The 27925-nt window shown below is 43.2% G+C and overlaps 1 protein-coding gene across 2 annotated transcripts; it reads left to right on the top strand.

The window, feature by feature from the left end:
• Positions 1-27501, top strand: vstm2b (V-set and transmembrane domain containing 2B). Of its 2 annotated transcripts, XM_033617217.2 has the most exons (5): positions 1-783; positions 1303-1490; positions 2341-2370; positions 4884-5322; positions 26489-27501. In XM_033617217.2, exons 1-5 carry the CDS (start codon positions 711-713, stop codon positions 26575-26577), a joined length of 819 nt encoding a protein of 272 aa, XP_033473108.2. In that variant the 5' UTR covers positions 1-710; the 3' UTR covers positions 26578-27501. The 2 variants fall into 2 exon arrangements, with proteins under 2 accessions (XP_033473108.2, XP_078029590.1); XM_078173464.1 differs by lacking the exon at positions 1-783.
• Positions 27502-27925: the final 424 nt, after the last annotated feature.

Genomic DNA, 27925 nt, shown 5'->3' with positions numbered 1-27925 from the left:
CCAGCAGCAGTGAGAAGAAGACATGACACTGGCACACTGGAGAGAGAGGGAGGGAGCGCAGAGGGGGGAGGGCGCCCAGAGACCTCTCGCCTCCTCGCGATGCGCTCGCGACGCACACCAATCCGCGCAAAGGCTCCAGGTCGGTGACAGCTGGCAGACGAGAGAGGGGGATCCACCAACACAGAGGAAAGGACAGACGCACGGCTCTCCCCACACATCATCCGTGTTTGTCAGCATCAGGGAGAAGTTGTCCTCCGCGTCTCCTCTCCGACTGGTGCTGTTGCGGCGCTGTCTCTCACACACAGGATCGGTTATGTGATGGGTGTTGGAGCGGAGCCCGGGAGAGCTTTCCTACGCCAGGGAAGCGGGGTGATGATGAAGAGCAGGTTTCTGCCACTAACCGGGAAGTTCGGTTTCTACTTCCAGACGACGCTCATTGGGGAATAAAGAAGGCTCCGCGTTCACTGAGGGAATTAAAATTACTTCTTTGACTTATTCGCTGCAGAATTACTCCAGCTCTTGAGATGTGGTTTTAATTATGCTCGAGCTCACCTCCGGATTGTACATGTTGCCTGGCTGATGCTGCGGCTGCCTCTGGATTCTGCTTCTTCTATGCCCATATTTGGAGTTATTTGAGTAACAGGACGCAACACATCCAGGTCAAATGACCGTCTAATGTCCGTGCTGAGTGTGACGAGCCTGACTGTGACATGGAAAACACGGGACTATACAGCCTCCTTTATTACTTCATTCTCAATTCGCCCTTTATGATTTGTGCAAATGGTAAGTGAGACCCAAGAGAGGAGGCAAATGGGGAATGAGATACATGTTTTGACGCTGTGGCTTTTAAAAAGCTACGGTTCAAAATAAATCCCAGCTGTGTGCAGGATTAAACATCTCCTGCTGGTGTTGGAACAAAGCCTGAGCAGTTATTTCTGTAAAAAAGTAGAATAAAATAGCTGAAGAATTGTAATAAAACATGAATAACAGAATGATCCAGCTGTTCCCACATCACAGCAGCATGAAATGGATGGAGAATTACTCTCCATTATTTGATCAAACACAGCCTGAGGCAGATTGTAGGTCACAGGTGCTCGAGTAAAACCATTTCAGTCTATAAATCACAGTTAATGGGGACTATAGGAGGAGGGCTTAAACACAGAGAGTCTGCATGATGGCAGGAGAATGGATGGCCAAACTCTGGATGCTTTTCGGCTTATGCAAGGTGTTTTACGCACACCTACTCGCTCATTAATCTGTGCTTCTGGTGTCTTGCCTCTCTCTCTTCTTCATATACCAAAGCTGCATTCACTGAAGTCCCTAAAGATGTGAGTGTGGGGGAGGGAGAGGATGTGGAGATGCCCTGCGCCTTCAAGGCTGTCAGCTCAGCGCCCATGTCTCTGGAGATCCAGTGGTGGTACCTGAAGGAGGACGTGCCTAAAGAACTGCCTCATGAGCTGCAGATCAGTGCCCCGGCCAGCAGAGCCAAGGTAGCTGCAACACTGACGACGACACCAAGACCATTAGTTAATTACACATAACTCAGGTCCAAGCGTGTGTAGTGACAGTCTGCTGTGCCCTCCATGACCTGCACGTAGTCTTTGGACATCATCTTAAGCACAGAAGCTAAAAATGGATAATATGCATAGATGTCAGTTGCAGTTCAACCATGTAAATCTGCCAGAGATCAACATTTCTATATGTTTCAGCGTGTTTGTAAATCCACAGGCTGCAGATATCTGTAAATTCTTGACATGAGCCTGGTGCACACAGTTTCTTTGATCTCCTGCATCTATCTGCATTTTTAAAGTAGCAGTCACCAGTGTTTGAATCTCCTGCTTTTGTCAGCCATTAATCCCGTGCATTACTCAGGACGAGGGGCGATGCCACTCTGACTGCTGAAAGGGCACTTGTTGGTTATCAACACCATTACATTCCTCTCAGGTCCGCTGCATAAAACCGCCATGATAGGATATTGTGGCAGGACGCGGTGGGAATTACTTTTCCCTTCAGCATGACAAATCAGTCTCTTTCAGTTGTCTGAGGAGTCAGGGACAATCACATCTGTGGCATTTCCTCTGCGGTTTAAGCACATTAAAACATGCAGCAGGGGTAAAAAGTGCAGAGAGAGAAGACGAGGGAGAGACAGAGAGGTTATCAATGGCGTCTTTGAGAAATGTATGCAACAGCTCTGCTCATGCTGTTTGCTCGGCTCACCAAGTGAAATATCAACCTTGTGTTATAGTTGCCCGTAATGTTCCTCATATAATAGCTGATGTTCTGCTCACTGCTAATCATGCTGCTGACATGATGTGACTCACGGTGCTTTCCTTTTTTCAGGTCGTTCCAAGGGAAGCCACAAAAATAAGTGTAAGTGTCCACCCTCCTGCCTCAAGAGTGCTGATTAGCAGACTTTTATTTTTAAATACCACACAGAGGAGTTTCATTTGATAAATGATGTTCGCATTAATTTGACAGAGCATCACTTAGTATGTCTTAGGAGAAAGAAAAGACCAACCTGACACGGTGGAGTGCATTATGATGAAAAGGTAGAATGTGACAGTCCTGCCTGTGACAGACACGCTCCTCGCTTAAGGCTGAAACACATTCTGTGTCTATCCTAGATGACATGACTTCATTAATGGCTGGTACACCTGACACTCAAGCTGTCTCTCAAATCAGATACTTCCATTAGTACATGTAGAACACTATGTACTTTCTTTCATAGTGACAGGGTGGTGTTGTCTCAAATCAAACAACGGCCACTGTGCGCATCACGGAATAAAGATGGCAACATTTGGCAGCTTTTCTTCTTCTGCTCAGCGAGCTGCAACCAGGCGGAGCATTATCACCAACATTTGACGAACAATTGTCACTTGCCAGAATATATGCTCGTCAATAAGACTAGATTGCTAGCTAGCAAGCTTAAGTCAGCATTCACGTTATTGTTTGTGCTACCAAATTTTAAATTAATAGTGTCTATGTGACAACAGTTTAGTGTAGGGCTGGGCGATATGGCTAAGAAATAATATTGCGATATTTTTAAGGCTAGCTGGCTAGCAAGCTGAGGTTAGCATTGGTTATATTGTTTGTAGTCTCGCTCACCAGACCTTTCTCAAGAAAAGAAAGGTCTGGCTGGGCCGACTCTCACTTTAAGATTGGAGAAAAAAACGCCCCGGCTGCTTGTATTTCTTTCAACCAATCACAATCGTTCTGGGCGGTGCCACAGCAACGGTGTGCTTGCAAAAATATTGCCGGGGGGAAACAGGTTTTGGTGTAACACGCCCACAAAAATATCGCCTACAGGACACGAACCATGGCAGAAAAATGGCTACATCCCCGCAAGATCAAACACAGCAAAAGTTAGTAAAGGACGTGTATGAAAACTGCAACCGGAGGTGGAAGGGCGGGACTTCAGCAGGTGGCTCATTCCGCCCAATGAGAGGCTGATCTATACAGCGAACTTCCGCCCACTCAGACTACATTGTTTGCAGTACCAAACTGTGACAGAATTAAGCCAAAAAAAACAAACAAAGTATTCTATATTATGTTTCCATCTGCTGGTGGGCTGTCACAATAAGAGTATGCACACATAATATGATGTTAATTCCACTACAGAAGAGACTATATTCGATATTGGTAATCGGTTAAATTAGTCGTTACATATCGTCATAGCGGATATTAGCGAAAAATCCAATATCATGCATTTTGCCAGACAGACATATACTGTCAAAATAATGGACTTAGCTAATGTGACCTCACCCATTGGTTTGTGGAATCCTCGTGTTCGGCATTTTGGCTGTTGCCAACTTGATTTTTTGGTGCCCGAAGTGACCATATTTGGACGACAGGGTGGCGCTGTTGAGGAGTGAGGGTTGGCTCTGATTGAGAAGCTGAGGACACTATCGGCAGACAGCCTGTCACGTAAAGCAGCCCGCCCTTAGTGATGTGAAACTTTAAGTCTTAATAAGATTTAAATGGGTGAGTTATATAAAAATGTACCCACAATACAGCTGTCATGAACAGGGAAATTAGCCATAAAGACCAAAACCTTTTTCACCAGGCTTCAAACATGTTTATCGGGGTCTATGGGGATTGACTCACTCTTGGAGCCAGCCTCAAGTGGCCATTAGAGGAACTGCAGTTTTTGGCACTCTGTGTTGGCTTCATCTTTCTGCCCTGGAGGCTGCAGCTTGACTCAGAATAGCAAGTCTAAGTATAGCAGTATCTGATTTGAGACACAGCATCACTCTCTGTCAACAGCTTCACTCACTGGGTGTTTGGGGGAACCAGAAAGTTTTTATGTGGTGTAGTCTCTTCTGTGCTCTGTTAACGTGAACTTAGTTTATAATTGTTACTGGTATATTGAAATTGGATCTTGGTATTTTCAAAACTTTAGTTCCGGAAATAATTTGAATGCATTTTTATAGACATTTGTCATTCAGATCGACTGATGGATGATGGATTAGTCTGTGACTACTATTCACTTAAGATTTCTGCTGCCCCAGTTTCCTCAGACATGTTTTAATCTCATGTTCTCAGACCTCTAAAATGGTGTTAAACACACCGTGGCAGCATAAGTTGTGGTGATGTGTGTGTGTGTGTGTGTGTGTGTGTGTGTTATTTTTATTTTTTGTGCTGTTTAAGTGTACCTTATTAGGGGTAATTAAAGCTCTGTAAGAACTAATGTCTAGGTCTGCTGAGCAGCTAATACAGGATCATGAGTTGGCGCTTTTGTTGATGCCTGTGCCTCCACCTCTACTCATAAAACATGGAGCTACTCTTATTAAGCTGATGATTAATGTGTGCTTAAACTGGTAGTTTTTCAAGCGTTGCCATTTGTCACGTCTCAGTGTTTCCTTTTTCCTCTGCCTCGGTTCCAGACTGTGCGTGTTCAGGGCAACGCCATCTCCCACCGCCTCAGCCTGTCCAAGGTGAAGAAAGAAGATGAGGGGGTGTACGAGTGCCGCGTGTCTGACCTGTGGGCCGACGAGACTCAGGAATTTACGGTTCACGCCACGCTGCACGTTGCGCTGGGTGATGGCATGGTGGCCGAGGAGGCAGTGTCGCACATCCAGAACCGCTGGCCTCTGAGGAATACCAATACGGCTCTGGGAGGGGGCGGAGCAGGGAGGGCCACCTCAGAGCCCGGCCAGGGGCTGGCAGGAGGTCCGAGGTTAGGGCAGGGGAAGCACCTGGTGCCTCAGCAGGCCCAGCCCGGCCTCCTCCCGTCCATCTCATCCACCACCACCTCGGTGGCCAAGTCGTCAGCTTCACCGCTGCCAGGGAACGCAGCCATCCTCCGGCAGCAGCTCGGAGCTGGTGAGTGTGTGTTGGAGAGAGGGTGGAGGGGAAACAGAGCCACAGTGCCCCTCAGTGGTTGTAGAGGGGAGGATCCACCTGAGATTTACAGACAGCTCAGCAGACTGTATGTGGCTGCTGTGTCGGTCTGCATCTGTCTCAAGGTTCATCCGTCTTAGTAACTCAAATCTGAGCGAATGTGCTGTTGTTTCTGTCTGACAGGGACCCTTTGTCTTCGTGTTGTTGTGGAGGATCTTTCAGTCTGACAGTCATTGTGGAGTCTTTTCATCAATTACACCTGCCACTAAACCTTGAAGCCTATTCAAGGGGAGCTGCGTACTTGACAAGTCTGGAGTCTAACTTCCATGTCATATTGGACACAGCTCACTTACAATTATAACTGTTTATGCAAATATTCTGGAATTATTTATAATTCACTTTTGTGTCTTTCATTTGGCCAGTGTGTAGGAGGATGTTTAAAGGGGCAGTTCACCCTAAAATCAAAACTAAATATTTTTCCTCTTACCTCTAGTGCTATCTATCAGTCTAGATAGTTTTGGTGTGAGTTGTCGAGTGTTGGAGATATCATTTGAAAAACTCAACAGCAATGTCTCTTCAGAAACCATGACCCGGTTACTCAAGATAATCCACAGACCTCGTTGTGAGCAGTTCCATGTAGGAACTATTTTCTTTCTACCGAACTACACCCGCCACCTGTATCACCCTGCAGAAGGAAGTGTGCGTCTGCTCATGGACGAGAGGCTCATACTTGTGACGGTGACAGTTGTAAACATTAATGGAGTCCTCCTGAGCTAAGCTGTAACATAAGCTAGCTCAGTGGTGCTAGGTGAGTTAGCAGTAGATGCACACTTCCTTCTCTACATTTTCAAATATTTTTTTTTTGGAGCTTTGAGCACCACAAGCTGAGTGCCATCTAGTGCCATTATATTGGAGAGAAGCAACTCACATCAAAACAATCTAAATTGATAAATAGCTCTATGGGTAAGAGGAAAAATATGTTATTTTGATTTTGTGGTGAAGTTTTGTCTGCAACATTGTGTGTGCTATGTTTAGGGTTACAAAGGGTTGCAAAATCAGCAGTACATTTCTGGAAGATTTCTAAGGGTAGATGCATTCAGCAGCACACTTTCCCATCTCATGTACAGATTATTTACCAACATCCCATTAAATAGCAATTCAGTAAAATTACTGAATGCACAGTACATTCTCCCATCACATGTTCAGCCCACACTACTGCCAGCACTACTGTTCAACACTGTGAGAGCTAAATGTCGACATGATTTCATGAATGTTTGGATTGCATTGCTCAAGTTAAAGTATTTGATACTTTATATGATATTTCAGTTAACCAGCAGATAGCAAAGCAGACGGTCTATAACTTGCTAACACCCTCAGGTAATTTTTGCTAGCTAGCTGTTACTGTTGTCAGCTGGGGCCTGATTGAGCTAATTAATCTATTTCCATTCATTCTTAGTTGTTAAACATGATTTTAATGAAATGGTTGTGGACTTAAAACCCTGAATTTGTACCTTTCCCTTCTCACCACATGGCACATTTCACATTGTGTGTATTTGACAAATTAATTTATTTATTTGGCAAATGAATGGATTATGTCTGCTTATGACAGAGCAAATGGTTAGTTTCTGTCAGCTAATGACATGGTAAATAGAGCCTGAGCTGATAACCCCCATATTTCCATTTCATTTCCTTTAATTCCCATGGAAGGTTTCCTTGCAACCCCAGTTATGTCCATATTTTAATACTTATTGTGCACCCGTTGTGACTCTCTTGAGCACTATCCTTGTTCTGCCACATTTTCTACACGCTTCTTCTTATGCACAACTTATGACATCTTGTCATATCACCTTTTGTCAAACACACACAAAAAAATTTCCATGTTGCAAAAAGGAAATATTCAGATTTGTTGGCACCCCTCCATGTGACAGCATGAATATTTCTGTATCATACATACTGTATGTGTCGTCTCGTGTTGTATGCATGACAATGAGTGTGATCGCCTGGCTCAGCTCTCTCCATCATCTATTCATGTGATGCTGCCACACCCCCGTCACACTTGTCAAATCTCTTTAAATCAGGGGAGCATTTTTGTTGACATATGTATGAACGTGTTACACCTATTTATGACTTCCTCTGCCAGCCACTTGGCAGATGGCTCGGGAAAGGATGAGAGAAGGCGGTGGGGGGGTGGAGAGTTGTAATCTACCTCCCCATAGCTCTTCTACCTGCCCCAGTTCTGTTCGATGAAGCGCACTTGTGAATAATTAAAACTCATCGAAGTCTAGTGGAGTCTTGTCAGCCGTGCTGCTGATGCAGAGAGCAGTCAGTCAGCCCCACGGACTGTATGACAGATGCTGTGTGCAGGACTGAGACACGTACAGAACCAAACGTCTGTGCTCTGGCTCACTCCAACATTTATATCTCTGTGAGCTGGCATTATGTCTGTAAATGACAGAGGCGGTGGAGGTATTAGAGGTGATATCCTTTCTGCTGTTGTGTGAGTGTGTGCTGGAGTCTGCTGTGTCATTTCAGAGGAGTATCAGTCCACTGTTTCCCTGCTTTGATCAGTTATTCAAAGGCTTCTCACAGGGAGAGGACTTTCATCAGCACTGCTCCTACATGTATGTGGAGCCTATTATTAGAGATGTCTGCAGAGACTGTCGGTGTCTCTGTTTTATATTTGAAAGATAGAGTCAGTACAAGTGCACACACGTGCGTTTGATCTATCTTACCTTTTTCTATAATATGACAGTTACCAGTTTTGAATTGATAAAGTGAACGCGAGGCTTGGGCAGTATCACATATTTTATACCTTCAAACCTTTCTGATCTTTCACCAGGCTTAACGACAAATGACGCTATGAGAGTGCGCCTTGGTTTCTCCTGTTACTCATCCAGTTAGTCCACTGCTCCAACAGTCACCACTCTGATTCACTGAGCTAGATACAGCAAACATGCCTTTTTTCCTCCACATTCGGACATTGCTAGTCAGCTGTTAATGGTCCTGTGTGCCGGATGGATGAAGAAAAAAACAAGAGGTTATGTGATGCACACATTTTGCTCATGCAGCGTGTGTGGGCTGGGCATTATTCCTCCGCTACTCGATGTCTCGGCAACTTTTAGCTCAGCTGCCTGTTCCATCAGTAAAGACAGGAGACTGACCTTCAGTGGCTCATGCTGTGCATTTCATACAATGAGTTTAATAGAAAGAGGAGCATCTGAATTTTTAATTGTGTAGAATCGTCGGGATAAATACCCTGGTATACTGTAATACTGTGATACTGCGACGCCTAGTGAATCTTAACTTTGTTTGCATGTGTAAAAACATTTGTGATGATGGTAGGAGCATATCTGCCTCTCCAAATTTATGCAAAAACTTGTTTTCACTTAAAGGAATACTTCACCCACACAATGACCATTTGTATATCAGTTACTCAATCTGTTACACTTTCCAATCCAGGCTGTTCTCATGAACTGTTTGTACGCTTTCCTACGAAAAGTAATGCATTCAAATTTGTACATATCCCACGTAATCATGAGCCAGTAATTTCTGCACATCCCACACGTTTTGGAAGGCTGTGATCACGTGACCAATGCGCTGACAGGAATAAACAAGGAAGTGGTCCCAAGCAGTCCTTTAAGGAGGCACGTTTAGGTGGTGGATGAGTCACAAATCAAGGTATACTCAGAACGGCTCATATGATATCCTATGACAATGCAGACACAACTGTTCGTATGATATTCCAAAAAATTAGCACCTCATGTTTGACGTTAACGTACAGTTATGTAATTAATGTAATGTTACCGTGGTTAGGTTTAGGAAAAGGAACATGTTCACACAGTTCAGAACCCATGTCTCCAGGGGAAAGTCAGCGTTTTTGTGACCCATCCTCCACCTCAACCTGCCTCCTTACAAGAGCACTTGGGACTGCTCCCCTGTTTACTCCCATCAGTGCACTGTGATCGCAGCCTTTCAAAATATGTACAAATTTGGGTGCATTATGGACGAACAGGAACCTCTCAAAGATCCACCTGCCAGAGAAGAAAATACTATAACAGATGTTTGAAAATGTTCTGCCAAAATAAATGTGACAAGTCTTTCAACTCTTGAGCTGAAGTAACGTGTGCTCATCTCCCTCAGTGACTGCAGACACTGAAAAAAGTGTAGTGTTAAGATTAAACAGGACAGGAACTATTAACGTAGTGCTTTTTAAGACAGCTGCATCCGCTCCAAGCATCGCGTTATAATGAGGAAACCCCTCCGGTGGAATACAGACATGTGGTGGCAATAAATCCAGACCTGCTATTACTGCACACAGATTTCATCCTCCTGTATCTGTACTCTTCAGTAAGCCCGAGGCTCGCCACAGTAGTTGGTGTTACATGATGTTCTGGAACACACCGATTACATTAGTTACCCACCACCCTCACTGTTGTTTTGCATTTTCTAAAATAGAAATAAAAAACATTTAGTTCATTTTCGCGTATCAGCATTGACGATCATCAAATAGTCAAACTCAAATTTGTAAAACACTCAGAATGTTATCAAAACAAAAGATGCTACTGAAAGTGTTCGCTCCATCACAGTGGCTGAGTCGCAGTTCAGACTTAACTCAATTGTCAGGCATAGTACGTTTCTGGAAATGACATTTATGTTACATTTGCACGTAACTATGTAGCGGACATGTTGAAACTTAAACCATCCTGTGGTTCTTTTTCTGAAGTGGGGTTGCATGGGGTACTTATCCATAGACAGTATGTTATGTACAGTAGATGTCAGTCGGCACACCGTCAGTTTGGACAAGCAGAATGGAGTCGCACACAGAAGCTAAGCAATGCACAGCTGTGGACGGGGGGCGGCAAAGACAGCTTGTTCAGATGAAAAAGCCGTTAACGTCTTCCGTTCCCCACCTATGCTTCCGTCAAAGCCAGACTCCATTGAGAAAAACAGTTATTTTAGCATTGCTGAACACAAGACCTGCTGGTCTACTGCTGCCTACCATCAGTTAGTTTGTGTCATTGTGTGAATCCAAACTCTTAAATGCCAAAGTCACATAATGACACAAACAACGAGGCAGCAGTCGACCAGCAGCTCTTTTGACAACTTGATTTCCCCAGCTGGAAAGCACTGACATTACGGTGAAGCAGTAAAAATACTCTAAACTAGTCCATACCCATTGAGTACAGCATACCATACCATGACTTAGTCATACCAAAAATTAGAAAACAACACTAACATTGGTCCACAGGGGGAGCCACAGCGATCGGTTGCATTTTAGCCATTTTTAAGCATTTTTCTGTTGTTATAGCGCCACCCAGTTGCCAATTAGAGTTAAATTTCTCCAGTCACCTTGAGGCGTCCTGTTCTACATATCTACCAAGTTTAGTAAAAATCCATATGGCGGTTAGGCCTAGATAAGAAATGAGCTCTCTAGCGCCCCCATTTTGTTTGATGGGGTCAATAATGGAGGGGTCCCCTCAGATTATGTGTGGTCATATGCCTACAAAGTTGCGTGGTGATGGGTGAAACCCTTGAGATGTTATACACCTTTATGTGATGAGCCACGCCCTCCGCAATATTCATTGCCTTATAGAAGCTCAGTTTTAGTAAGTTTTCCAACTTTTGCCAAGAGGGAACTTTAGATATTGGTCCCTAGATTATGTTCACCCAGTTTCATGCAGATCGCTCAAACTTCCTAGGAAGAGATCCATTTGAAGTGTTTTTCAAAAAATTCAAAATGGCGGAAAATCTATATGAACGGGAGTTATGGGTTCTTGAGGCAAATGTGTTCCTCATGAGGAGAGGCATCTCTGTGCAAAGTTTCATGTCTCTACGACATACGGGGCATGAGATATGCCCATTCAAAGTTTGCCATTTCAATCGGTTGCTATAGCGCCCCCCTTTGGCCAATTGATGTAATATTGCTTCATTGGCATCCTCCCATGACCCTCTACCACGGTGCCAAATTTCACATGGATTGACCAAGTCAGTGAGGAGAAAAACGTGGAACACACACACACAGTTTCCGTCATTATATAGTAAGATAGAGCCTTTTTAAATGGCGTAAGTATATTTTGTTGCTGACCCCTCCACATCAGTAGACTGATAGCTTTTGTGTCGGGCCCCAGCCTGATTCTCCAAACTGGGGCCGTGCTGAATGCAATCGACTGTGTGTAATGTAGTCTATGGATAAGTTACCCATATGACCCCACTTAAAAAGAACAACAAAAAACACCCTGAACTATCCCTTTAATGTGTGGCTAGGTTAAGGCACAAAAACCACTTGGTTATGGTTCAGCAGCAGGGAAAGCTAAGATGTCTCAATATAAAGTGTCATTGACGAATGTCTTTTCTTGTAAAGTGTCTGGTGTAATCAGTAGCACGGGTGTTGTCACGAGTTTATTAACTAGTGGGGAAATTTCCTCCCGTGACATTCATATAAGCCCAAAACCAAACCAGTGATTAACAACGACATTGTGAAGCCACGTGTGTGTGTTCATTTATGTAACCTACATCTGTTGGTTGTGTTGCGGAGGATTACTGACGCAGCACATAAAACCTCACAGTCAGAAGCTCGGCTCCCATTATTGGACTGTCAGGCCTGATTGCTTAATGCCTCTTGTTGTTTTGGCAATTTGAAAGCAGTTGCAGTGCTTATATCAACTATTCTTTGTGCTCGCCTTCCCCTCTGTTTCAAGCCTGTGAAGTCAAGAGAATAGAAAGTGACCATAATCTGTTTCATGAGACAGGTACATTTCTGCTGCAACCACTGCACAACTCCATTCTGTTCACACAAAGAAAGGAGTCAGAATACACCACCAATTATTAATGACAGACCCGTTTATTGTAAATCCTGAACATTACATCTGAGGAAGCTGCATTAGTCTGCTGTTTTCTGACAGTATATAGTTTTGTTTTGTCTCGTATCGTGCTGACTGAAGCCAAAGTGGGACCACATGATTGACATGACATCATACAAGCACTTTCTCATCTGCACCAGCCCCCAGCTGCATTTCACCAGCATGGAGTAAATTAACTGGTTGTGTGTTTAGTCATGAGGAGTTAGATTTATTTTGTTGTACTTGAGGTTTGGGTCTATGGAGAAGTGAATTTATTGGAACATATCAACGGACATAGAGGGATGTGTATTTGCATGTTAGGACTGAGCCAGATAAAAGCAGCTTTAGAGGTTTATAAACTGGACGATACAGCTTTAAAAGGCTGAGTGTGCTCCCGCAGACGGCAGTCAACATTTGGTGGATAACCACGTTTTGGCACTCGCCTGCAACTGTCCGGTCTGGGTTATATTTGGTGTCTGAGTCAAAGCTGGGGGCACAGAATGCAAGATACTGTGTGTTAATTTAGCATTAGCATTGCTGGAAGTCCACATGAGATGCACAAGGAGCCATTCACTTGAATGAAAGGAGTAAAACTAAAATTTATATCCCTAGATATGCATTACCATACAGACTGAAACATGGCTGTGCCCAAAATCTTTCATTTAACCATGTAATGCCATATTAAAGGAATACTTCACCTAAATTTGTTTGTCAGCTACCAACTCCGTGTTACCCTAAATTCGTAAAGAAAACATTGTTTTTCTTGCATACCTCCATGGTGAACAGAGAATCCAAAAAAGGTGAACATTCTTCATAAAAATTGGGGCCACGTTTAACAATGGTAAAACTGTTTAAAAAAATTCTATCTACAAACTCTGATGTAAATCCTGCAGTATAATCCAAGTCTCATTCTATGTGTTATGTTTTGTTTTGATTGTTCGAACTGTGATGGATGTTTTGACTCTCCACTGCGAAACTAGTTTACCCTTACCCTACGTATCAATAAAGTAACCTGAACCTGAACCTGATCTATCCAGTCATGTGATCGGTTCTCCCTGAACTCATGCTTTTGGTCATGAGTTTGGGCATGAGGGATGGTGGATGGGTCCAACAACCACCAACTTTTACACACAGCACATGCAGGAGAGCAGTTCAGCGTTGCAGCAAATTTTTCCCAGTGGCCACTCCTAGTATTGCAGCAAAAAAATTCCCTGTAGCCCAAAAAACATTTTCCCCATAGACCACCATTGTAAAAGACGTCTGTAAAACTGTTGACAGGACACCTTGAACTGCAAACAAGGTCATTAAATGTTTCTATTCTATCCATTGGAATGAATAGGTGCCATCTTAGCGTCTGTTAGTTAACATTAAAATCTATGGCAGGTGCGTATGAGCTCCGCTTGAGCAGAGTTCAGATGCACACAGCTGCCCAGGCACATTACTCAGCCGTGTTTGTCCTGACGTGTTTAAAGACATCATGTTTTCATGAAAATGTGTTTGGAGGTACTTAGCACATGTGACCGGATAAATGAGATTTGGATTATACTGCAAGTTTGTAAATGGATGTTTTGACACTGTTTTTCTGTTGTTAAACGTGGTCCCTATTTACTTCAATTTATGAAGAATGGTCATCTTTTTTTGGATTCTCCGTCCACCATAGAGGCATGCAAGAAAAACAACAAAGTTTGCTTTACAAAATTAAGGTAAGACATGCTGAGTAATTGATATAAACCTGTAACTCAAGCCTTTGGCCATGCTTCAACATCAGAACCAACCCCCTATCACTATGAAGTCATCGAAATCCAGTGCTTGGGCAGCTGTCCTTTAACATCAGCATGATACGCGGTCGGTTGCCATTATAGTTTAACTGTACTCAACGGTGTCGGGGGAAATGCGGCAAGACAAGAACTAAAGTTAAGGCAGTGAGTCTGAGTAGGTTGGGCATGATGGGTGGTGGACGGGCCCAACAAACACCAACTCTTACGCAGGAGAACAGTGTTTGCATCCCTGTTATTTTCTCCTAAACTGAACCACAAGCTTTTGTTGCCTCAACCCAACCTCGTGTGTTAGTTGTTGAAGGAAAAAAAAAAGTCAATTTGCGACGTTGTACCGACGTAGTGCATATTTTTTTAAGAAGAATGTATGTAAACAGTAAATTGCCTGCTCCTTTTTATTTGTTGTAGTGAGCACACGCAATAAAACCTCACACTGGTTGTGCTGTTAGATCATAAAATAGTCTTAAGTGTCTAAATTACAAAGTAGTGACCGTAAACCAGGCTCAGATGGATATCTGAGTGATCATGTTCGTGATGGTGATGGTGAATACATGCAGAGATTTGTGACTTAGGTCTTTATATTAGCCGCCGCTAACATCTGTCATCTGACCCGACTGGCGTTATCTTTAATCTGCCACATGTGACTGCAGGAGGCTTTTTAACACACTCAGCTGTGTACAGAAACACACCTCTGTGACTTTATGATGCAGACACACTGATGTGCGGCATCATTTTGTTTTGATCAGAGGAGACGCATAAATCAGTCGCTGATGGTGGAAGCAGAGAAGTGATGTTGCTGAAGTGCAGTGGCTCATCACAGAACAATTCTTCTCTCTGATCTTAATCCAGACGATGATCCTGAGTTGTCCTCTTTGCTCAGCTACATTTTATCTCAGCGGTTGTAGCTTATGAATCAGCTTTTTTTTTTTTTCTCAAGTGCTGCTAAAATCAAACAATCCTTCAGTGAAGTGATCCACTGACCCTTTAGTCAAACAAAATAAATCCGCCCTGCTCTCTCTTTGGTTTCCTCCTCCACGTTTGTCTCGACTTTATGACTTTTTTTTTTTTCTTTCTGCTTTTGTATTTCTATCTTCAGTTTATTTCCCGGTGCTAAAAACCTTAACAGGCACTGTCCCAGAGCTGCTTCAAATTCTTGTAAAGATCCCAAAGTTTCACCATAAAATCATGACGCTCTCAGTACATTAAGTTGTAATGTGCTTGTGGTTCATTGCTTCATGTGTTTTTTATCTACAGATATTTTTCATTTTCATAAACTCACTACATTACTACAGATGTCTTTAATTCAACACAACGTATCCACAAATATGAGAAATATATAATGCACTCCTCGGCCCAGTTAAGTAAAATAGGTGCACTCAGCTGACACTGTCAGACTCATGTTTTAATGTGTTTTACAACCCAATTGGGGCACAAGTGTTGATATGCAAACAAATATTTAAGAGCATTGCATGTATGGTGTACTGTGAGTGTAGGAATGAGGCCTGTCCTTCCAGCGTGACTATGGTCCAGATTTATAACACAGACTCAGGCGTATGGATGGCTTTATAAATGCATATGCACATTTCTGTCTTTGTGCTTACACACAGTTTTAGTCATGAATCTACACAGAGTTTTATGCATCTGTCCCCAGGTTTTAAGTGCACTTAAGAGGTTTGCAGACTAAAAAGTGGCTGGAAACACAGCAGTGACTTGCTCATACACACCTGGTTTTGTTGTCTGTTGGTCTCTAACAGTGGTCTGCAACTTGGCAGCTGTCATGCCATCCAACATCCTCTCCACCTCCAGATGAAGTCAGCTTAGATATTATGTCACTTTACAAACATATGATTGTTATGTGTTGATATTCTTATGCATATTGATATGTTATGTATGGAATGTGTGAGTGTTATGTATTCATAGTTTCAGGAATGTACAATGCCAACATTTTCCTGTGGCAACTTCATCATCTGTGTTGTGAAAACATCTGGGACTGGTTGTACAAAATACCCTAAGTTTACTCCTTAAGTATGACACTTAAAGGATAACTTCGGTATTTTTCAACCTGGGCCCTATTTCCCCATGTGTATGTGTGCGTATGACTCATGGGTACAACTCATTTTAAAATTGGTTCAGTATTGAGGGAGGCGGATGCAGCCGGCAGCCGCGAGGTAGATGTGGGGGCAAATGCGTCCCGTATAAGTTTGCGTATTAAAAGTGCTTTTTTCCGAAAGGGCAAAAGAAAAGAAGACAAGAAAACCATATTTGTCAAAGGAGGAAAAGATTATGGAGGAATACAATCATAGAAAGCACAAACTACAAAGTAAATTTGATCCCCAAATACGAGAAAACAGAAAACGACTGTAGGAAGAAGCAACTGAAATTAATTCAGTCAAATTCATAGGGTAAAATCAAAATTGTATCCAGCGGGTTCTCCTGGTCGCAGAACAATTTTCTCAGGGTGTTTTCATTTTTTTCATTTATCACCATAAACACGGCCATGTTGCAGTTAAGACAGAGTCAGAGGTACCTTAAGTTTTTTTGTTTGTTTGTTTTTATCTTGCTTTGGTTGCTAAGGTCTTTTGTGTAACAGTCCAGGGATTCCTTATGTAGAGACCAAGACAAGGAGAGAACCATAAATACCTAAGTGAACATTTTAAGGAAACCTTAAGGAGAAGACTTAAGGGTGTTTTGTGCAACTGATTTTATTTTGAAGAAACCTGAACTCAGTAGTTCTACAGACAAAATGACGCGAGTTGACTCGTGGTCTCGTCCACTCGTGATTGGAGTCATTGACTTTTAGGGAGTGTAACCTGCGTGTCTTGAACTGTGGGATGAAAAACATTTGTTGCTGTTAGGAAACTCACACTAAGTGCTAATCATTGATTCATACTGCAACTTTAGCTTTAAATAATAGTGATAATAAGCACTTTGTTTTAACCACCAGTCCACACTGTGTTGAACTTGAACCACCCACCATCTGCTTCCCAAGCCAAGTCCCTACGAACTGAGCCATAACCATCTCAGCTCTGAGCCACTGTCTCCACTTTAATTAAAAGTTGCATAATGATTGAGTCATTACGAAAATAAATCTGTAATTGAAATGATCTCTGGTGTGTATTATAATGATATTTGCCTCCTGATTATCAAGGTTCATTTATTATATGAGTTGTTGTTGATTACTGTCATCTAGAATTAGAATTCAGTTTTATATAAATGCTTACCTTGATGTCTGAGGTGAAATTTGCACTTGATAAATGTTTTGTTAGGATTCTCAATTGAAAAGAAGCGGCAGATGAAATGGATTGTGACTGAGTATCATGCAGCCGGTGCAGATTTGAATCTAAAAGTGCCTGTGATTAATACTGGGGTGGTGGGAGCTGATATTTTCACATCTGAGCCGTAATCGTTGAGTGGACTGTCAGCCGAACATCCTACTGGTGTCTAAATCAAACACAGTTTAAGTGGCTCACTGACACTTTTCTATTGACAGAGGAGGAATCCATCTTAAGAAGTTTTTTTCCCCTGTTTCCTCCAAGTTGATCTGCTCTAAGTATGTGACAACAGATGAAGGTTAAGAAGCGTGGCAAAATTGAAAGATTACATGCTCGCTCTGGGCTCTGCTGCCTTATCCTCACTAATAACAGCCAGTGTTAGGAGGAAAAAAAACAGGCATCTGTCACTTTTCTGCAATGTCATCTGACTGAGTGACAGAAACAATTAATATGAGGCGGGGGGGACTGCGGCGGCTGGCACTGGGACGGGAGAGATAAGCTGTCAGGTGTCTCAAATTGCCTCTCATATTCTCATTTTTCATCTGAGGTTTGGTGCCCTTGCTTAGTCACTGATAAGCTCTTTAGCTGCTAAATGCTTCACTATGTTCACCAGTTAGTCTCTAACTGTGTCTGCTGTTTGCTGCTGAGCGGGGAGGGTACAGTGGGTCAGCTGCCTGCTGCGGCTCAGAACAATTCTAGAGCTCTGTTTCCACCAAACCCTTTCAGTCCAGTCCCTTTGGAACCAGCAGTAAGCCTTCAGACATGGTACCTAGACCCTGGGCCTGTTCAGACAGTCCTCTTAAATGTGGGCGGGGTTGTTGTCACTCACTGCTCCGTCCAGCACTCGCTGTATTTCCTCATCAGCGGTGACACAGATGGAAGTCTTCACCTGGTTTATCGTCCACAGAACGAGGCTGCACGCCCACATTTTCACAACAAAATAGAACAGGCTGCAGTGAGAGTCTCTCTCCATGGGATATTTAAAAATAGCAGCTTTGTGCATTTAGTCCTTCTCAGACAAGCTCAGGGGTTTAGTGTTGCTGTAGCCCACAGGACAGGAACAACTCGCCACAACGTTTTTTTTCCCTCCAATTGAGGATTGAAATTAGAGTTGGGCAATCTTGTCCATATCCTATCGCCCTATCACCATCTAGTGAAATTGCAGATGAACAATGTCATCAGATGCTGAAGGTGAGCCCTATCTCCTGACTTTGTGTTGTTTGGTTTGTTCACCGGTCCGCGACATGCGCGTTAGGGTCGAGCGGGCGGAGGCGTTGATCTCCCCCTCCCCCCACCCTCCGCTCTCTCACTAAGCAGCCTCCTTCTGCCTCCTCTCACTCAGCCTCGTTCAGCCTCGATCTCGTCAGCATGTGCCACACACGCACTGTCTCCCCCCCCCCCCCCACACACCTCGCGATTGCATCGTCATTTAAAAAAGACATTGTGAAACAACCCTTCTATCAGCACAACCCTAATTGAAATATATGCAGTTCATAGAATCTGGTCAAAACTAATATTTTTTAAACACTTGAAGATCCACTCATTACTAAAAGTTTCTGTCATCCAAGAGAGACAATAAAAACTAAAGTGATGGTCAAAGTTGTCACAGTGAAATGTAAGGTGTGCTGATGGATTCACGTCATCAACTCATGCATTCAGTAACATCACAAGTAAACGTTCCACCTTAAAGTTGCCGGCCATCGACCCAGTGAATGAAGTTATTTTTTTCTCTCTTTCTAGTTACTATTATATATGAGACTTGCCAATGTATGAACAGAGGTTACATAAAACCAGCCACAACTCAGCCCTGAGGGAGGGACCACTCAACAGACTGCAGCGTTCACAGCTCCACCTTTTAGTATCAGATCTGTGTGCTAGGTACCCCAACAGAGGGGGACCAAACATGGGGACGGCTAGAACAGTTCTGTTGGTACCATCCACAACTTTTCAGGGTGGAAATGGAAAAATGTGCACTGAACTGAAATATACTGGATTGTTTGGTGGATATGGGGCTTTTGAGAGACTGACGCAGCATCCACACTAATATGTACTGAAGTACCGAAAACTGCAGGCTCCAAGAGTGAGTCAGTCCCCGTAGACCTCCACTTTAAAATGCCCAAGTTAACAGCAGATATAAACATGTTTACAGCCTGGTACAAAAAACGGTTTTAGCTTCTAGAGCTAATTTCAATTAAAAAAAAAAACTAAGGCTACAACCAAACTGCCGAACTTAAGGCTTCAAAACAGGCGTCCACAAACCAATGGGTGACATCACGGCAGCTATGTCCATTATTTTAATGGGTTAATGACTGACTCCTGGGGGTCGTAACAGAAGGGAAGAGGTGCTTTTAGGTTCAGTGAATGGATGGTGGGAATCAGGACGACGCTGCCTCAGATGCATTGTTTTGATAAAGGTCAAATGTTTAACAAATGAAGCTTTGCTAAGTTCATGCAGGACACAGATTGGATCATTGCTTCTGATCAGTCACACACCAATCAGAGCCCATTCTCATAACAAGGAGGTCCATTTAAATATGGCTTCCTACTCAGTGATCCAATTCTGCCACACACTGCTGCTGCTGCTGCCGGCAAAGCTTTGCCTCCTCCACCCCAGCCTCCATCTTTCTGCTGTAATTCAGAATCCAAACATGGCTTAAAGGTTAAAAAGGTATTTTATGTCTTGCTGTGGGCCCACTCTTGTACACCTGTGGGGGTTTCTGCATCATGCTCCCTTTCTTTTGGTTTAGCATGCTGCTTGTGTGATCCAGGGAGCATCTCAAGAGTGGAGCCCTCAGCACCAAGCATAACCGCCCTATGACGAGAGTGTTCCTGACTGAACGTACCATCATAGATGAAGCACTGTGCCTACAAATTATATTCCAGATGTTAGGGAACATGCTTGTGTTAAACAGACCCGGCAAAACTCACATCTTTTTTTTTTTCTCCATAAAAATGAAAATTACAATTCCCACTTAAAACGCAACTCACAGCACAATGCCATATCCATCACAATGATCGCAGTATGATTTCTTTTTTCTATTGTGCAGCCCCAAAGCAGCGAACAGGGTTATTAACTGCATTATTTAAGAATGCCTACATGAATTAGAATGATAAAATGCTCTTATTACAGGGGACATTTGCATACACCAACCTGAGTCTCTGAGGCATAGAAAATCATAGTGGGTGGATGTTTTTTTCCATGAATGCCAGTATCTCAACAGAGCAATTATAATTATTTCATAATGTGTGCTGGTTCCAATATCTCTTACACAACAGTAATATTGCAGTAAAATCTATGAGAGTGAGAGGAAGGACAGAAAGAAGAGATACAGTGAGACAGAAAGAGACACCTACACACACTGACTCACAAAGGACCTCTGTGTCTCTCTGCACAATGTGGCCTGACAGCTGCCCCAATCCCTCATCTGCACGGCCTGTGTGTGTGTGTGTGTGTGTGTGTGTGTGTGTGTGTTCATACGTGGCACATGAGGGTGGATGTATGTTGTTTCATTTAAATGTCACAGGTTTTCAGTGCGTCTGAATTCATATTGATGGTTCGGTGTGTTTACTGAGTGGTGTTGTAAGAAGCTGTTGAATACCTTATGCTACTGTTTTTCCAGTGGGTGCAATGAGAAGAGCTGAGTAACCAAAATATCTACTAATGTTTGTGATGGTGTGTGTGTTTGTGTGTGTGTGAGGTGACACTGCTGTCAGTAAAGCTGTGAAGCTCCTCTGCGTTCTGCAGTATTTTCCTTCTTTTTCCTATCACACCTCCAGAGACTGCTGCAGTACACAGCCTTCTCGGTGCAGCAGGAGAAATATGTTCCCATGTACCCATATGGCATTATTTTAGTAACCTGTGTTTTTAGGACTCTTGTGGTGTCTAGTTAAGAATTTTTCATGTTGCTGAGGTCAACTAATGGCCCGCAGGGTTTGTTTGGCAGCAATCTTGAACATGCAAAGACAAATAAACACACTTTAATTTAATTTTGACAGTCGGTACTCAATACCGTCAAGGTACCGATGGATATAAACCAGTTGTATCAAAACTTCTCCAGTCAGTCGCTACCTGCATTCAGTTGTTTTTGTACCCAGATCTAGAAAAAAATGTATGGTTTTGCTGGCAGCAGATCACCGTAAGCGTCCTTTGATGCAACACGTTATTGGCCAACTACCACAGCAGCTATGTGTGAAGTTGAGTGCGGTGTATTTGATGCAGCTGCAGTTTTGGATATTCAGCAAAATAATTTAATTCTTTGAACACTTTCAAAATGTATTGTGTAAATATTATTTGGAGGACTATGAGTGGTGGCATTTTACACAACTAAATGCTTCCATTCACATGATAGGTATTGAATAAAGAAAAATAAGGTGTTAGATGACGTACTCTGTTGGTATCGGTATCACTTTTAGAGTACTGGTACTGGTAATGGTACTGGTCTAGTAGTTTTTTTAACCCACCCCTAGACACCAGGGGTTGGTTGCACAAAGTATGACACTTAAGACTTGAAAATGAAATACCTCAACAGTTACTGACTGAAAAGATCTCATTGCATAAAGCCACAGAGCAATCATTAATTGTAACGGAGCTGGAGGAGCGCAGCTTTGGAAAGTTGAGTGATCCAACCCCAGACGGTCACAATCATAACTTGACTTGTAAAATTTACAGTGCAAAATCAATTATGTGTCATTAATGTGTCCATTTTGTTCTCCGGGTCGTGAAACACTCTTCTCAGGATGCTGTAATTTCCTGTATATCCACATAAACTCAGTCATGTTGTGGTTAAAATATGGTCAGAGGTACTTTATGTTTTTGTCCTTACGTTGGTCACTAACATCCTCTGTGCAATGGTTTAACAAACTTTAAGCAATTCCTTAAGTAAAAGACCAAGATAAGGAGAAAAACTTCAATTCTTAAGTAAAAAATTAAGGAAACCTTAAGGAGAAGATTTGAGGATGTTTTATGCAACTTTGCGATTTTATTTCAAGAAAACCTTAACTCAGAATTTAAGGAAAAACTTGACTTATGGTGCTTTGTGCAGTCGGCCCCAGGAATTAAATGGAAAGTTAAGGCATGCTGACTGCAGGAATCTCCACTAGAGCTAGAGAGGGGATTGGACTGACTAATGTGACGCCCTTCTCACTGTCTTGGAAGATGTCCTGGTTAACCTCATCAGGCAGTTGGCTGACATGTGAGGGTCGTTGCCTCTCTCTCCCTTCCTACAGCAGACAATCCACCCTGCATCATTGCTTTTGGTTTTGCACCTTCAACACCTCTGCAGCACACCTGACACACATCAGTCACTTTAATCATACAGATTAAAGTGCGTTATTAGCATTGTGACTAAGATTTTTGAGAGTACCACAAATTTTTCTTTGGGTATTTTTGTCCCGTTCATTTTTGTGGATGTTGGAATGGAGCAGCATTGTGTTTGACCTGCAAACCCATTTGTTTGGATTTTTTTTTTCTTTTAAGTACTGGTGTGTGTAACTGGTGAATATGGCCACATTAGTTTAAAGGAGCCATGCATCCCCTCTGTAGGCTGAAGTGGTTGATCTCAACAGGAGACCGACCAGTTTGTTGTTTTCACTTAGCGTGGCGGAGAAAGTGGGTGAAGACAATGTCTTGGGAGCATTTCCCTGGTTGCCCGGTTGGGTTCTGGTGGAATCAGTGCATAAGTACCCACCACCAGTACCTGTCTGAAGACTAGGTTTGAGATTAATTAGCTAGTCAGTGTGAACAGTTAGATAGTGCTGGGGAGCTTGGGCTCTGTGGTGGCTTCTTTGAGGTAGTGCAGCACACTCAAACCGTCATATACCGTACACACCAGTGAAATTCCAGGAGGGTATGAAAAATGAGATACCGCCCAAGCCTAACACACAAGTGGGTTACAATGATGAAGTGCTGTCAGGTCAGAGCCCTGGTGACGATAATGAGCATGCAGAGCTCCACGGAGATGATTTCTGATGGTTTGCGCAGAAAGTCTTCGGTTGTGCAGTCGTTACATCTCCTGTTTTTCTGTGCAGGTGGAGACACTGGATGTGAAGGTTCTTGATCTTTAACTTAAACCTGAGAAAAATGGGAGCAAAAACAAAAATGTTGCTTTTCAATTTTCAACTCTCAACTGACTGTCTGTGTGTGTGTTACTTACCAAGAGAGGTGATCCACTACAGCTTGTAAGATGATGGAATGACTTCCTGCAACTGAAGTAATCTTGTGCATCATTGGTTAGGGGCAGTGATGGTGATGTGAGAGCAGCCATCTATTGCTCACCCGCATTAGGGGAACCCCTATCTCTCCTCGAGGCCACCCACAGTCTCCTTCAGTTTATCCCTTGAGGTGAATTGACAAATTTCTGAAGTGTGTGTACAGCACGACAAACCTCCTGCTGGTTTAAAATAATGACACATTTGGTCTTTGCAAACATAAATGATGCACATGTTTATTTGCAGATAGAGTGGGGACACAAGTGGTCACTCAGGACGCATGTGGAGACGCATTATTATGCTAGGTGCAAACAGACATACTTTGAACTGTCCACTTGTGATTGGATCACCTTAGACCCATGTTAATACCAGCTGCAAACAGGGTCATATACAGCAAAAATCTGTTTCGTGTCATCCAGCGAGTCTCTCCTCTCTTCCCAGACTCGAGGTTACAGTTGGATCATTCTCCCGTTCACAGAGCTCAAACCAGAGATGAGGCTAAAGAGGAGTAATATTCTTTTAATGGTTTTAAAGTCATTTACTCACTTTGAAGCACATTCAGAGTTGTTGTTTGGTGACGGGTTGGTTTTCAAGGTTGATCTTTACAAATGTCTTCATTGTCTTACCCTCTCCTCACTGTGAAGTTTGAGTCTAAATGGTTTTATATCAGCTGGAAGGATTTGATCTTACTCCTTTTACATCTCAAAAGACATTTAAAAGAATCCATCAGTCATTGGCAAACTGTTGTTGATTTTAATGGTTTGAGTCCATCAGAACTCTCTGCTTATTCAGTATGTGTTCCTTAACACACTGCAGTCAGCACATCCTACCTTTTTATCCACAGTAAAATGATTTTATGTTGTGTGGTTGTACTTACTCCTACACTGCTTTTTTTTTTTAACAATTTCAATAAAAGTATTTCACCCTCAATAAGATTGCCCTACATTGGTAGATTATTTTGTTACCTTTTATTACAAATTCATTTCCATTTCTATTCAGGTTGTAATGGGGTGGAGAGATTATTATGGGGTTCATAAACGGTCTACCAGGTGAGCAGTGGTGGCCAGCTGTGAGCGGGGGAGTCCAGGTTTATGTAAGATCTGCTCTTATCTCTTGGTTTATATGCTGGGTCCTCGTGTAAAGTACATCCGACAAGTGCAACAGCTACATTTGATGCTTTTATTGACCCACTGATCTGAGAACACTTTAGCTAACCTTACAAATAAAATGTAGGACTGTTGATCAGCTGAAGAGAGACAAGCAGCCAGGGAGTCTAATCAGGTGAAATGTTTTTGAGTTGGTTGAATCTGTCCGGGTGGGCGGCCTAGAAATGTTAATGGGAAGGTGCAGCATGTAGTGTTGTGTTGTTTTGAAATGTAAACACCGTTGGTGATATAACTGACAGGCTGTAAATTACATGTTGCAGTGTGTTACAGAATGAATGTTATACTCTACATACAATATTTGCACCCACAAGAATATACATATTTTTTTCTCAGTAACTGTAGCAGATGACATTTACATTTTCTTATTTTAATTGATTCTAAAGGTGCTGACACACCAAACCGACATCAAAGAACTAGCTGCGACGAAAGCCAACTGTTCCGTCGCCCTGTGTCAGTTGCATTTGAACACACTACACGGACTACATCCGACGGCCAAATAGTACGTACATTCTGCACCTGCGTGAGAGAGAGCGGAGTGAGAGAGTGGTACATCCTGTCAGCTGAGGGGTTTCCTATCTGTGCAGCCGAGCACCGCAGCACCTCCACGGACTATTACATCCAGACGGTCCTGGTGTTTCCTCCTCAGGCTCCACTTCACTCAGCTGCCCGATAAACCCGCTGCTTCTTCCCACTTTAACCTGAATAACAAACCAGGGCTCGGTGCTCCGGTTGGATCCAAACGGAGAGCCGGGGCTAGCTCAGAGACTAGCGGAGGCTAACTGGCTGTGCTTCCTTCCAGTCATGCTGCGGCTAAAGCTCCGCTAGCCGCTCCCAGCTAGCTCCGGTTTGTTATTCAGGTTAAAGTGGGAAGAAGCAGCGGGTCTGTCGGGCAGCTGAGTGAAGTGGAGCCTGAGGAGGAAGCACCGGTTAGCCCCGGTTTCACTACAGGCAGATTCACTCGCTACAGGGGCGAGGAAATAAAACCTGAACAGCCAATCAGAGTGATCTCTCTCACCGACAAGCTCCGCCGCCAATTCAACATGCTCAATTGACCGAAAAGCCGCAGACGCCGATGTGCCGATGATGTGGGACACACCGCAAAAACTAGGCCGACAGACGCTCACTGACGGCCCGACTTTGGTCGACGGCCGACCGTCGGCTTGGTGTGTCAGGGCCTTAAGTACAGTCTCATAGAGCTGATAGTGCGGCTGTAGGGACAGGAATCCAGAGACAGATGCGGCTCCAGTTGAGAACTGGTTCCTAATAGGACAGACAGGGCTGCTTGATTTGTGTGTGAGGTGAATTGATAGTTCATCATTATTCTACTTGGTAGTTGTGGTCTGTCATGCGAGGGTGAGACAGCACCTGTATGCTGGCAACAGATTTCATACACCAGATGTTTAGTAGACGGACCTGCAGAGTCAGCTGACGATCTAATGTCACTATTCGGCAGTGCAGCTCATACACTTCACTGATTAACTAGAGAACTGTAAAGTAACACTAGACGTCATGTTGAAACAATGTCTGTCTCTGTCTCCCTCTGTCCTTCTCTAATATCTTATATTAACATTAACACATTGCAGGCAGACTAGCATGTGATTTTTGACCATTAAACCTAGACCCAGAGGTGATAAAACAGTTGCACTGATGCTGAAAACCTGCGTAGACCTGTTTTTATCCTCACAGAGAATTGATGAGGACTTAATAAAGAATTGGACCAATAAGCAGAATCGATAAGGGCACTGATATCAATAAAATCTTATCAATTCTCATCCCTAATTGACTTTTATTCCTGTTGATTGATCGCTTTTTAAAACATTATTAGTTTAAATGTGATCTGGAGAACACTGCTGTAATGTTCTTCTTTCTTCTTCTACCTCTCTGTGTAGGCTGCAGTGTGATGAGCACCATGGACCCCCTCCTCTGCATCACTCTCCTGTTCCTGCATAAGCTCCTCCCCTTCCTGTTGGCCCACTGAAGAGACTTCAACCAAAATTATGTCGACCTGCAACGTTCTCACTTTCTATACCAAAAAAAACCCCAACCCCAAGCAGCAGTCAGTGCCCACCAAGGGAGAAAGGGTCACATTAAATCGATGTATGCCGTTGCAACAAATCACTGCAGGGAGTGAAAGCAATGCAAAAAGGACTTGACAGAAAAGACTAAAGGAAACGGAGAAGGACGCTCCTTGGACTTGACAGATGCAAGCGACGTGACTGTTGTACGAGCAGAGTGTGGAGGAGAGAAATGTGCTTACAGTGAACGATGGGAGCATCACTACTGATCCACACACAGCCTATACAGCGTGGCCACATGAAGCGCTGCCTCTATTCTGCACCGGCTTCGTGCATGGCCCTCCTCAAACACTCCACACTCACATTTATTTTGCAGCATTTCCACTGTGAATTCTGTTCATCTGACAACGCAGATCACTTCAGTGTGTCCGTCTGCTGATGTAGTCACTTTCATCTGTTCTGTAGAAGACATGTGACTTTGTGTTGTTGCTTTGGAAGGGGGGGCGATTCGATCAGCATGATCATCAGCATAATTTTTCTGTAGCCATGTGAAGCATCTTCATTATACAGAGCGACCTTTTACCCAGTGTGTTAGTCTGATGTGTCCACCTCCCTCCTACACACACACACACACACACACACACACTTTTGTTCTCATAGCTGTGTTCTACAGTGTCAACAACGATTAATAAGCTGATATATTTTGATTAAGATAAGGCACATCTTACCATTGTTGTTGTTATCACCTCCAATAATGTTTATTTTTATTAAATATATGGTGATCAAAGTGAGACATTTCATTTCTATGAGACTAAATGATTTATTGGTAACTTGCCAACAGTTGAGATGAAGGTTTATTGTTTTTGTAATAAAAGGTAGATTTTAAAGGCTTTGCATGCTAATGGCTTTCTTTCACCTCAACAGCACAAGGAAACAGACATTGGGGGGGGGGGGGGGGGGGGGTTTAATATATGAAGTATGTTTTCTTTAGTGTATAATCAGCTGAGAATCGTGTTTTCGTTACCTTGGAATGAGACGTTTATATCTACATAGGGAGCAGGTCCTTGTCTGCAGAGATCACCATGTTGCACCATCATGTTTCTACAGTAGCCCAGAATGGACAAACCAAACACTGGCTCCAGATACAGCCATTTGCGTTTTTGCATCGGTCACCACAGTTAGAAGCCCATCTGCAATGATCAGCTTCGGAAAAACACTGATTTGTAAAACTGCTTTATTCAGTGTTTTCAGTGGTTTAAGGTCCAGGTCCAGGAAGAGACCTCTACAGATAATTTGACTCCTGCTAAAAAC

Source organism: Epinephelus lanceolatus, chromosome 2, assembly GCF_041903045.1.
Source record: "Epinephelus lanceolatus isolate andai-2023 chromosome 2, ASM4190304v1, whole genome shotgun sequence".
Lineage (NCBI taxonomy): Eukaryota > Metazoa > Chordata > Actinopteri > Perciformes > Serranidae > Epinephelus > Epinephelus lanceolatus.
This window is presented reverse-complemented; position numbering and strand designations above follow the sequence as displayed.

Coding starts and splice junctions, on each gene's coding strand:
- vstm2b (XM_033617217.2), top strand. CDS start 711: ATGGAAAACACGGGACTATACAGCCTCCTTTATTACTTCATTCTCAAT. Junction 784..1,302: donor CTTTATGATTTGTGCAAATG/GTAAGTGAGACC, acceptor CATATACCAAAG/CTGCATTCACTGAAGTCCCT. Junction 5,323..26,488: donor CCGGCAGCAGCTCGGAGCTG/GTGAGTGTGTGT, acceptor CTCTCTGTGTAG/GCTGCAGTGTGATGAGCACC.